The sequence below is a fragment of the Temnothorax curvispinosus genome, unplaced genomic scaffold (genome assembly GCF_003070985.1).
Source record: "Temnothorax curvispinosus isolate PA1 unplaced genomic scaffold, ASM307098v1 QBEX01002996.1, whole genome shotgun sequence".
Classification (NCBI taxonomy): Eukaryota; Metazoa; Arthropoda; class Insecta; order Hymenoptera; family Formicidae; genus Temnothorax; species Temnothorax curvispinosus.
In genome coordinates this window covers 357,421-370,959 of record NW_020212776.1, presented here as the reverse complement: position 1 = coordinate 370,959, position 13,539 = coordinate 357,421, and the positions used below count along the sequence as shown (strand labels likewise).

The 13,539-nt window shown below is 36.2% G+C and overlaps 2 protein-coding genes across 5 annotated transcripts in view; both read right to left on the bottom strand.

The window, feature by feature from the left end:
* The window catches only part of LOC112452151, a 194,474-nt gene that overhangs the window by 49,633 nt on the left and 131,302 nt on the right, over positions 1-13,539 (bottom strand). The window lies entirely within an intron of this gene.
* LOC112452150 (protein unc-45 homolog B-like) lies at positions 8,024-12,153 on the bottom strand. Its single transcript, XM_025012225.1, is given in 6 exon segments — positions 8,024-8,128; positions 8,131-9,075; positions 9,460-9,903; positions 9,990-10,313; positions 10,644-11,067; positions 12,069-12,153. Coding segments are annotated over 5 exon segments (2,208 nt in total). The 5' UTR covers positions 11,058-11,067; positions 12,069-12,153; the 3' UTR covers positions 8,024-8,047.

The following is a 13,539-nucleotide window of genomic DNA, read 5'->3' as shown; positions in this document are numbered from 1 at the left end:
GAGGTCTATTGGCTGTATAAAAAATTTTTTAAATAGGCTTCTAACTTCACAGAAGCGAAATATTTACCTTTAGTTGAAGCATCCTGGCGCTCATCGCTTGCTTTGTATAAGGGGAAAGTATCGGAACGTGAAATATTACAACTACAAAGCGCACGGTACGTTTACTCAAGGATATTACAACCCCCGAGCGTACCAATTGGTTCTTCAATCATTTCAATTTCCCGGCGAGCACTTCTTTTGCAACACCCCGGTGAAATTAATTTTCCCACTCCGTTTGTGCCGAGCTATGTATAACAACATTCCTTAAATATATCAAATTCGCGTAGAAATGTACACTTTTTATACCAACGCCCCCCGATATTTAAATACAATTTTACTACGTCATAATTATAATATTTTACTTATTTTATATATATTATGTTTATTTTATATTTTATTAGCCATTTTTTATAATAAATTTTATGCCATACTGTGCGTATTCAATTTAAATAGTTTTAAGTTTTAATAACTGCATGATACGAGATGTACTAATTATTATCATTATACACGACGAATTAATTCGTCGATATGGAAACAGTAAATAATACAGCTGCCGATCCCTTTGAACGTTTCAAATTATCGTGTCTGATAGATTATTAGGCAACTATCTCATATATCGTGGATCTTAATATTCCAATAGGCAATGATACAGATTCGCGTACATAGCAACTGATTGCAAGGCTGTCCCTTTGACCCTGCGAGAGCCGCTCTTAATCATAGAAAGCAATGTTACCTACATATATCCGATTAAATAGTTTGATCTACACAGTCGCCCACATATATACGCAAATTCCGCTTAATGATCTTTATGAAGGTATCAAGTTATCGGTCATCTACATTCTGTCGGATAATTTGTCAAATCTAAACATTCAAATTATTAAAGGGTGTAAATTATTTCAGAATGAAGTCATGTATTCTATTACGATCGTAGTAATAATTCCGCTATATTTTGCATAATATTATAAATTATTTGTAAACCTTGTTTAATCAGGTAAAGTAAAATTAATTGGGGAGTAACTTCTCTGAATTTCGACCAACTCTGATATCGAAAGGTTTCAAATACAGACATGCCTTTATTTAATTTTTAAAAAACGTGACTCGCTAAAATTTGGCGAATTTTATCAAACCAGATCTCGATATTGTTGCATCAATTGTATCTATTCATAAGTATTTCATCAGAAAATGAATATGTGAGGATTCTAGAACTCTTGCAAATTTTCACACGAAAGAAAGTACGTTCGTCGACGTTCGGGACCACGGATTTCTGTCTAAAGCAACGATTGCGGGTCGGTCTTGCGGTTTATTCGAGCGGAAACATCGCGTTCAATCGTGGTAAACGCTTCGAAGAGATTCGGTCCGATCTTTTTTCCTTATCCTTTGTAGTATCTCCTTTTGCTATTTGTCTGAGAAAAGGAAAAAGACAGAAAAAGAGAGAGAGAGAGTCACGAACGCATCGCAAGTTTCTGCGTGTGAGTATCCCGAGCGTCTTTTCGCGAGCCGCCGCGCCGCAGCTCCACGAGAAGTTGCAAAGTGTACCGAAACGAGGGCGAATGCTAAATTTTCGCGAAAAGCTCCGTCGAGCTGTTACAAGAAGGCCGGCGAGTATGCGCCACGTTTTTTATTAAACTCGACGAGAGATAAATTACATCAGGTTTCTGCAGTCTCCGAAAAAAAACGAGCACTTTTAATAAACTAGTTGATCTTCGCAAATTAAGAGGCGAAGTTAATGTTGTCACTGAATTGTAGTAAACATTGAAGCTGGGTTACTAGTAAAATATATTTTAATTATTACTATTTGACTATATTTTTAAATTAGTACCACCCCTTGATTGTTGACTAAACTAAAAAATTAAATATCAGTTTTTAATTAAAAAATAATTATTAATAAAGAATTATGAGATTAAGTCGAGATATCACAATTTATATTTACAAATTTGTCTTTACTTTTAGCTAAACCTGTAATATTTGTAGTCACGTCTGCTCTCGCTTTCCTCTAAATACTCATTGTTTCTCCTGCTACAACAAATTCACGGAATACTCGTCGCAAATCGAGTTAATATTGGGAAGCAACTACGGTTCGCGCTTAATTCAATCATCTCAACCTAAGTAACCTATGTTCCTACGTAGTGTCGCATATAGAGAACTATGCTCGGTCTACATCGTTACTCTCTATATAAATTAAATAGGATATATAATGGTATATTCTATCAATCCATGTATATACCATCGAACGCGCGAGCATGGCATGCGAGAAAAACCAATCCATTTCGGCGTATATTGCAAGATAAAAGATTCACATTATTTCTCGCTTCTGACGTCATAACTCGGAATTCGATGAAGAAGACCGGGACCTTAAGGTCCCGGAATCCCAAATAGGGGTCTCGAAATATAATCCCGAGGAATTCCGGGGCGTCGGGGGATCAGGTGCCGCGGCTATGCCGAGCTACATACACAACGAAATCCCGTCGCGCTCGCGATAAGCCGGGCGCGCCTTTCCTCATCAGCATGATAAATAAACGCGAAAGTAAATACAAGTGTACCGCGAATAGTGAATATCCCCCTTAGATCGAGATAAGCGCACCCGGAGTACACTTATCTGTCGCCGGGTACATAATCTCCATTCCTCCCGTCCCACCAGATGAGCTCAAAGTTTCTTCGCGCGCGCGAGAGAGAAAGAGAGAGGAAAGGTGTGGAGGGATAAAGAGAAAGAGCAGGTATCGTTATCATAGAAATCGCGATATTACGCAGCATATGGCCGCGCTGTATTAGTAAGCAGAAACGGGAGAGCGCACACCGGATTTCATCGTTTTCATCTTCCTCCTTCATTCCACGTTCATGTCACCCCGCGCTTCTCACCCCCTCGTCGACTTTCCCTCCCTTCGAACACCTTTTTTACATCTCACCCCTTACCTCTTCCCTACGGCGGCGGCTCTTTTGTCGGGAATTTATCCACTCAGATATCGGCCGTGTCCTCGTAACTCTTGGATTTCCAGCCGTCTTTTCCTCCTTTTTCTTTTTTTTTCCTCCATCGACCCCGCTGTCTCTCTTTTTTTTTCTATCTCTCTTTCATCCGTTTGTCGTCACCCCAGAAAGGTTCGAAAGTTCGATCTTTGACCGTTTGCCGTCGTTCCGGTCTTATGTTTCAACGTTTTAGACATTTCAGATTCAAGAGCTCTATTCTTTTTTTTTATATTCTTCCCTCTCTTACGTTCTCGCTCCGGTTACGCTAGATTACACCTCGTATTTTTTTTTCTCGTGATATCTTCGCGGCGGCGAACAGGTTCTTTTTCTTCACTGTACGAGCGGTGAAAATTTTCTCATTCAGCATGAATTACAAACTTCTCATAATTTTTAGCTTTCCGCGACATTTATTGTCGATCAGATCTTTCAACGTGCGTCTCACGTTAAATTTACATAAAATGTTAAATAAATCTTTTTATGCCAAAGAATATTTAATTATGTGATATTATCTTATTAAATATGATATTATCATTGTCTACTGCAAGGATAAGAACGTAAAAAAAAAAATTACTTGAAAAACTCGGAGGGATCAAAGGGTTAATAGGGTGCAAATTGCAATCTTACGTCTTCGTTCCTACAGTTGGTTATACCGGCTTCCTCGGGTTCCATCTTGTCGAACTTTTCTTTCGTCGGTCTTGCTTCTGTGGCCCTCGGTAGAAATTTATCCACTTACTTATCTGACGTACTGAAGCTCCAAGGGGAATATCTTTCTTGTGTGTAGCCCCGGTCGAAAATTCAATCTTTGACTACGTTCGACATCTTTACTACTTCAAAAAGCCTTCTCTCTATCTTCGTTGAAAATTCGTGCGGGTATTATATTAAGGTAGGAAAAGAGTTCGCTCTCTCTTTCTTTCGCGGAATGAATATTGCGAGGGAATTTAATTCGACACATTTTAGGTTTCATATTAATTTTGCAGATTTTGGAACATTTTCGTGGCGCGTTGCTGGCACGTTATTTCTTATAATTATTTTGTAGTATTTACACGTGCCTGCGATACATAATTTTTTGAGTTTATAGAAAAATCAATAATTATTATTAAAAAACAAATAGTCCCTCTTAGGATATATAAACTTTTAAGAAAGTGACTTCCTCGCTTTAACTCGTTTAAATTTTGTTCCTCAAATTTTTTTTTGCCACTTACAAATCTTTTCCATTTTATGACATTCAATTGTAATGACAACGTTGCATAATATCGTTAGTGGTATAGATTTCGGAAAATTTCGCGAAATTATCGCAAAGCCTGGCCAGATCGTTCTTTGCCTGATATTAATGCAGCTGCCCAGAAGTCAGCATGAGACGTATTGAGGCTGAAGCCCAGCGTGACTTGCGAGCTGGCTTCCCTTTGATATCGTTTTCCCTCGTTCTCTTTTCTTCCGCGGCGTAAGCTTTTTACTCGCAGAATTCTCGTCGCGCGGGATGAGTCTGGAGGTTATCTACTGTCGATTGACCGGTTCTGGCAGCACGCCAAATCCTTTTGGCCGTCCTTATGCGGCCTAACGTCTCCCTTTATCTATCCCTCTTTCTCTCTTTCTTTCCCTTCTTTCGTTTTTCGCACCTTTTTCACACCGTTCTCATTTCTTCTTCGATCCTGAACCGTCTCGCCATTACTTTACTAGCGCCTTTTCTTCTTTTATCGTTCTGATGCGTTCTCTTTGTCACCACGCGCTGTGTTTGACGGATGCTTTCTTGTTTTTTTCCTGTTTTTCTCTTCTGTCTTTGTATTCTCTTCTCTCTTGTAATTTTGTCTCGAGAGTCTTCTGTACACTTTACTTTCCATTCCGAAAACGCTTCACTCTTGAGTGTCTCTCTGGGAGAGACTCGAGCTAGACTTTGAGGTTTGCATTTCTGCCGAAGAAATCAGCTGAAATCAGCTTTGAGAATTCATTAGATTAACTTATTACAATTATTTAAATTTAATTTGCAGTTTGCGAGAAAATTAAACATTTTTAAATCCTATTTTTCAATAAAAGAAGACGATTAATACTTGTGACAAAATGTGTAGTTTTCATTATAATTTCTGAACTACAATTTATCTGATCCAACGTATTATAATTTGAATATATTAATGATTTGTGCTTAAAGAGATGAACTCATCTTTACTTTGCAATTAACGATATCTCGCAAGAGTCATTTGAAATAAATGATATTGGGCTCATTATCAGACTTTCAACTGTCAAACAGAGTCTAATAGATTTTCCTGTGATTTTTTTTGCGCGAAAACATCGACGATTACATTGATCCGTGATCTCGATCTAGACCAGCCCACACATTTTATCTGCTTTGTTTATGTCAAAAGCATGGTGACAGATGACTAGTATCAATCAGCTGATCAGCTGATCAGCTGATCATCTGAGTGTAGTAAGGTGATAGCGTACGTCCCACATAAACAACACACTTATACGCTGCTTTCTTTAATAATTGTGCGCACGCTCCGGATTTTCGAAACGCTATAACTCGGCGAAAAATTGACGTAGCGCGACAGAAACAAATTTTCTGCATTACGCGTTCCGTAGATGCTTCCTCAAAATATACAATCTTACTATGATATATATGTATATACAATAGAATATGCTGGATTTTGAAATATAGAAAAGAGTTATTGATCCATTAAAAAAAAGGCCGTCCATTTAAAATTAGATATTATAAATATCAGCGACTGACCGATTATCTAAAACTTTTTATATAATTCTAATCGTTAGTTAATGATAATTAAGAACGCTAATTCGAAAAATGGCGATAAAAAATGTAATTTGTAAAAATACTTACTGTTACTTTTTCTAATTTAATTTTTTTTTCTTTTTCAAATCAAGTGATTTAAGTAACGGAAGATCGTCATATATACATATTGGCATCGAAGTACATTGGAAATTCTGTCTCATCATTATCGAAGGTAAGCGATCTAACAGACTTGCTTCTGAGCGCCGGCGATCGTTCTTCGGCTCCTCGTCTGCGATCTAAATTTCTTTCCGCCATCCACGTTTCACATTACTGCCGTCTGGATGGTCTCACGAAGAAAGAACTCGGGCTAGACTCGGGCATCTACTTTCTTTTTTACTCATCGCTCAAAGCCACGAGGATGCTCTGACAGAATCTGCCGGTCAGGATGCATCGATAAGGGCTTTTCACGTAGCTTTCCGTAATTCCCATCTAGTGTCGTTTATCTTTTGCAACTTGTTTATGGTTGCGCCTTTTTGAAATGCCGCCAAGATACCGCATGCAAAAGTTCAATCGATTGGAGCTAATTCTGATTAATTACTTTCTGCTATCAGTGAGAAAAGAGAACAGGCAGCAAGATTCTGCTCGTTTACTATTAAAATAAGATATATTATTGTCTCATATATTATTAGAAAAATAATATAATAATTATTATATTAAGCTCTGTTTTAACAAGTTTTTAGTAATAGTTAAAAAAAATTATTAGCGAGAAAATTTAGCTTTGATCAATTAGTAAAGATATAACATATGACAATTTAACGTATTTGGATAATATATAAAATATGAAATATATAAAATTTTACATGAAAATTGAATTATTTTAATATTGTTGGGATGAATTAAATCTTTTTTTTTATGTAGCCGCAATGTTTTAAAATATCTCAGAAAAGACTCATGACTTTACGACTTGCATTGTAGACCTAGCATTAAAGGTATATCCAGACAAACTTGCATAACAAAGGTGCATAACCATATGCATAAAGAAACGGCATGGTCTATTTCCTTATGCACATGCATATGGACCAATTAATTCTCTTATGCTTATATGTTTATGCGCTATGCAAGTTTGTCTGGATTGACCTTAAAGCGGGGAGCACACACTTTTGCACAACGCATAATGCGTAAGCATAAGAAAATTGATTTGTCTATTTCCTTATGCACATGTGTATGGACCAATCAATTTTCTTATGCTTACGCAATATGCGTTGTGCAGAAGTGTGTGCTCCCCGCTTATTTCCTTATGCACATGTGTATGGACCAATCAATAAAATTCTCTAAAAGCTCACCAACGACACCAACTCCGAAATCGTCACGTGATCGTTAATGGACTTTGATTGGCTGGAGTTATGAATATCGAATCTGGTTTACAAATTCCATGCATGGAAAGTTTTCTATTGCTGAGCACGTATTGTGAAACTTTTCGGAATTGATTCCGAAATTCCGATTGTATTTATTCCGTTTTCCTTAAAAAACACAATAGAAATCTAGAAAATAATTAAACAATTCCATGCATAAGTCAAAGCGAAAGATTAATATCAAAATTATTTGCTATATTTTTTACTATTTTTTACTATTTTTTACTACTTTTAAAAGTAATTTTTTTGCTCCAATTATTAAAAAATTACGAAGGGCTAGATAGCTTAAGATAAGCTATATCTATTGTAAAAAACAGCATATATGCATATAAGTCAAAGCGAAAGATTAATAAAACCAACATTATTTATGCTACTTTTGTGCTATTTTTTGTTTTCAAAAGTAATTTTTTTTGCTCCAACTATTAAAAAGTTACGAACGCTAGATAGCTTAAGATATTAATTATAATATTGACATAGATTAGAAATTCGAGATGAGATCTCAAGTTCAAATGTATATGTGTATACATATATATTATATTCCCTTTAACTAATTTAACAAATTAAATAATAAGTTAAATTAATTAACGTACATATATATCGCTTTTATATAAAAGACTAAAAGTATGATCTCAATGTATAATATGTATATTACGCTGCTATATAGTCAATGAGAAGACAGAAACGACGTCGGCGTCGGGCGCCGTTCAGCGGAAGGATAGAAGCTCTGAAATGTGATGAACGACAAGAATCTCGAGAAATACAAGCGTTTATTTTAACATTGTTATGTGTCTTTTAATGCGAATCATGCTCTCTCAAATGAGATTTGACAATAAAGAGTTTTAGATTTTAGTTTTAGATTTAGACTTGCGCTGGTAAGCAGAAAAGAGCGTCCCGTTTGACCACAGCGATTGACCACTCACAAAGCTGTTAGAGTCTGGCAATTCTCCTTAACGGAACACTCCAGGTTCATAAGATTTACAATCGGTTTAACCGTTTAACAACCTTCGTCAATAGTTGACCGGGCAATAGAACCTCATGTTTCGTGAGATCCAAACGGACCAAAGCTAGCGAAGCTTGTTTCTTTGCCTCGACTGTGCCATCCAGCGCTAACGACAACAATGCCTCCGTGCCGCCTTCATCAACAACTATTTCTCTCAATTTCTGTTGATTGCATATCGCGTTAAAAACGCGCGCTATCAGTTCCTTGCAGTTCTGATTGTCCGTTTTGGCGAAGTCAACCAGACAACTAATCACATTCTCATTTATTAAGTCGCCCAATCTTTCTTCGAAGTAGTCGTCGTCCAATTCAGATTCCTCGGGAAAATGATATTTGACAAACTTTGATATCTCGGGTTCTTGCTCGTCATAAGCGTTGCATAAGTTCACCAAAATCGTAAGCACGTCGAAGAGAAATTGATCACCAGTCTCGATCTCCTCGGTCAACTGGAGTATGTAATCAATGTAAGTTAGATCATCGACCATCTCCTCTTTGACTTTCGTATTGAAAGTCAGATACGACAGACCTTTTACGGCCAACTCTATATTTTCTTTCTTTGGCGAAACAAATGAAAAATCTATGCAAGCCTCAATTAATTCCTTACTCACTCCATCCGCGAACGGTCTGATAGTCGCGTCTGAGTCTCCGGAATTACCCAACTTGCAAAAAGCCACTAACGCTCGAACTCGAATTGAATTATCTTTGGATTGACACAGTTTTTTCAATATATTAACACCTCGGTTTATGATCGCGCGGACTTTGTCTTTTCTGGTCACAGCGGCAATGATACATTCGAGAATCACTTTTTGCTGCAATATATCATTGAAACGTAATGCCGTTTCCGTCATACCGAGGATCATCCCCAAAATCTCTTCTTTAGCCACAATTGCGTTTCCAACATCTGATGGACCCAATAATAAGGTAGTTATCGCAACTACTACACGCATCTGTAAAATAATCGATTAACAATTCATTAATTTTTACGTTTCGACAAACAATAATATTGATTGAAAATTAAGGAAGCTACAGTGTTATTTAATTTTGATAGAAAATAGACATTTCTGATAAATTACGTTTCAGAAAATACTAGATGATAAAGTCATATTCTTCAATAAATTTCGATTGCTCTGTTATAACCGTATTTTAATTTAAAACTTACAGAATATATACAATACTGAAAAAGAACTGAAAAGTCTTCTTTAACATTTTTGTTTTAAAAATAGAGTTTAAATTGCTCAAATCGGCTATAGTTAAAAAGACTCGGCCTTTTATTTTCAAACAATTTAAAATTTTAAATGACAAGAAAAGATCGAAAGTTGCAAAATTCATACTTTAGATTCTTTGTCAGGCGAAATCGGTTTATTTGCAATAAATTCATCAATGGCGTTGATAAATGTTTTCTCATCATCATAGTACACATTTTCATATATTTTTGCTAAACACACACTAGTTATAGTTTGCGTGGAGGATGTGATGTCCATCGAGGATTTGTATTTATTGTATAGCTCCCTTTCACTGGCTACCTCCATCAATCTTTGCACACCGCGAAGTTCGACAAATCGTTTGGCCCAGTCTAACATAGGTACGCAACGAATGTTATGCGTAATAAGTTTTATTACTGCGTCTCTAGCAGGGCCAGTTATCGTTCTACTCGTTATGCTGTTCAACAAGTACAACATAATTGTGTCTACTTTTTTTTGCGCCTCGTACAAATCCTTGTTGAAATTTGAATCGGGTTTATTATTTATGTCGATGATGTAAGTGTTCAATATATTCTAAAATCAAAATATGCAATAAATTTTTAATTACTGAAATACGTAAAATATGTAAAATAACTACATGTATATTACTCGATATTCACCTGTAAACAACATTGAGACGCGTTAACTCTCTCTAAAGATGTACTGTTCATTATTTCCAGACACCAAGGCAAACCGACGCATTTCATAACGGACTCGGTTCGACTAATATTGTTTTTGCATAACTCGCTTACAATACGAATCGCGCCACAGATTATTTCATCGTTCGTTTTTACTTTCACAAGTTGTGCGATTTTCGACACACCTTCCTTCTTGAAGATCTCGTCGGCACCAACTTCGTCACATGCAAGCATAAACAAATTATTTATAGCGATTTCACTCTCACTTGCGTTCCCTTCAAATGCTAGATCCAGCATTTCTAATACCTATAATACAAAGCAAAATTAAGCGTATACTTAAATATAATGATCTGCAATAAAAATTTAAATAACTATGAGATTATATTTGTATGATGTAAATTTTACCCGTAGTGTGCAGACCGTGCAAACTATTAATGAACAAGAATTAATAATTATATATTAAAAAACAAAAACTCAAATCCATTTGTCAAATTATGTGTGATATTGAAATAAAAACCCTTACTAATACTTAGATCCAGGATGAAAAATGTATTGCATTTTTATTATCTTATCTAAATTAAATTATCATGTTTTGCGAGTTGACGAATAACTTTTGTAACAGTTACGTATATTTACCTTGGCACTAATTTTTATATTTTTATTACGACGTTCTTGTACAATTTCACGTAACCTTGTCACTACGGGCTGAATAACTTTGTTGTTGGGGTCAGATGAAATAATGATCTTCGCATCCCGATATGCCTCCTCGAATCTTTCTAACGCTTCTAGTGCTAAACATCTGTGATACAATGCGTGGTTACAACATGTCTTTAATGCATTGTCGCAGTCTTCAACCACTTTCTCGTAATTGCTCAGCTTTAAATAAGTAGCAATTCGATTTCTGTAGTACATTCTTTTGTCATGATCGTTCTCTTCTACATTCAGTGCGTTTGTGTAGTGACTTAATGCTTCAGACCAATTGCCTTTTTCAAACTCTTCATTACCATTCTCGTTCCATTCCTTTGCACTCATAACTGATGACTTTATCATGGTGGAATAACTGTACAACCCAAATTATATGATGTTACATTACATGTTTTAACATAGAAAGACTCTGAAATTTCATATTGTGTCTTTTATTTATATATGTATTATCTTAAATGCAAAAAGCATTAAAAGATGAAATTATTGTTAAATAATTATATAATATGCATGAGGCAATATAGGCCTGTTCGTTTTAGCTGAACTTCTTGCACAGTTCATCTTTCCTCTTTTTCTTTTCACATTGGAAAGAAAAATAGAAAAGATGAACTGTACAAGAAGTTCAGCTTGTAAAACAAACAGGCCTAATATAATGTATAATGGATAAAGAATAAACACACAGTTTAATAATAAAAATGCAATTTCAAGTGTGTAATCTGCATGTAAATTGTAATCAATCGTTGTAATAATTTCTATATCAGAAAGTTGACTTTTGTAGAACATTGGAAAACAAAACAGAAGAAGTCAATCATTTAAGTAATTATTTAGTGTTTGTTCTCAGAATCTCCAGAAGCTGTTTGTGCATATTAGACAAAATAATGTGGAACTATCCAGACAATTTATGACGCAGTATGCAACTATTTGATTTCGTCTTAACGCAAAAGAAAGAGATGCAAATTATGTACGCTATATGCTGCAATAGTCGGGGACACTTTACATTTCCTCCCTTTTTTGCGTCGGGAATTCAACTTCCTCGACGAAAGAGTCTGAGAAAGGCGAGCGAAATAACCTGGAACGCGCGATAAATTTATGCGTGAAGATGAATCTCATTCGATCGACATTTTTTCTTACGTAAAAAAATAGTACCGTCAACCGAGTATTAACGATTTGCTTTTCAGTTTTTAATGCATCTAGAGTTCTGTTCATTTCTTGAATTATATTGATGACCTCGTGTGCTCTCGTGTGGTTTCTTTTCCCGCGCGATTATTACTAACGTATCTCACATCATTTTTAACAGCCTTTGTTATATTGTTGAATCTTCGTTCAGACCGTCTACGAAACAAAATGTAAATTCTTTACCTGTCGGATAGCTTATTCCTCTTCGTAACGTTCTTCCGTGCTGCTCGAACACTCTAAACTTTCTCTACTTTTCTCGACCTTTCAACGAGTGTAACGTGTAACTAAATAACCAAGAATTCAAATTGCGGGCAAATCGGTCGCGGCTTACATACAAGTCATAGTGTTTACAGTCATAGTGTTTACGTGAACGGCCGGGGTAGGAAATGTCGAGAAACGATGTTGCATGTCATGTGACTTTCAAAAGCGCGGGCTCGGCCTAGTGATGATATATGTATATATCTCCGGAGTACGTATTATTTCATACAGTATATTAATATTATACTTTAACAAATGTATATAACAAATAAACTGTATTTACCTATATATGTATGTCCTGCACAGTAAATATATATTTAAAGATATATAAACACGAATATAATTATATGATTGCATATATATATAACTGTTTCAAATGACGAAATTGCAGAAATATAAATACAACATTTATTTTATTATTTAAAGCACTTTATTTGAAATATAAGGAATATAAACGACATTTAGATCTCAAATATTTTGTCTTTTTTCAACAAAGATATCATTGTCCTGTTAGTATTCTTCCGAATTCTGAGTATACGTTTAAGAGTACATTTTTAGTATCGTAGCGTAACTTAACGTGGATCAACGCACAAGAAACGTATCGGTTAAAGCCTCCGCACAAAACTTTCCTATGGTAACGTAACGTAGATCAACGCACAAGAAACGTATTGACGTATAACGCCGTAACCGATACGTTTCTTGTGCGTTGACCCACGTTTCGTTACACTACGTTACCACACGAAAGTCTTGTGCGGAGGCTCTGACACTGACATAACGCCAAATTCAAACTGTACCGCGGCAAGATGGAGGTATCTGACATCAATTTCTCATTATGCGTTATGCAGAAGTGTGTGCTCCCCGCTTAAAGGTGAAATTTCATGAGCAGTGAAAAGCTGCAGCAGATCGTACTGATTGGCTGCAAAATAGAGAAGTTCTCGAGTTTCTACAACTTCTCTATTTTGTAGCCAATCAGTACAATCTGCTGCTGCTTTTCACTGCTCATGAAATTTTACCTTAAGAACTGACCACGCACAGTCGATTATTTTCTTCAAATTCCATTGTGATTGGTCAATTCTTACGACTCACGACTTTACGACTCGCATTGGTCGCGTTCAGCAGACCAAGCTGCTCAGTAGCGGTCCAACGTCATTGGCTCTTACTTTTAGAACCAACCAATCAACGCAGAGTGTTGATAAGACGAACTCAACAGTTATGTCTGCTGAACACGGCCATTGTAGACTTGGGGTGCATTCGGGGAGCACGCTATTAGCACAATTATCGTCCAAAACTGTTCGAGGAGACGCTTTGTGGCGCTGTGATATACGATGATGACGTCACTGTAAAGGCAGCGTGACGTCATCACTCGCGCTATTTTCGCTATTATTTTCGAGGTGAG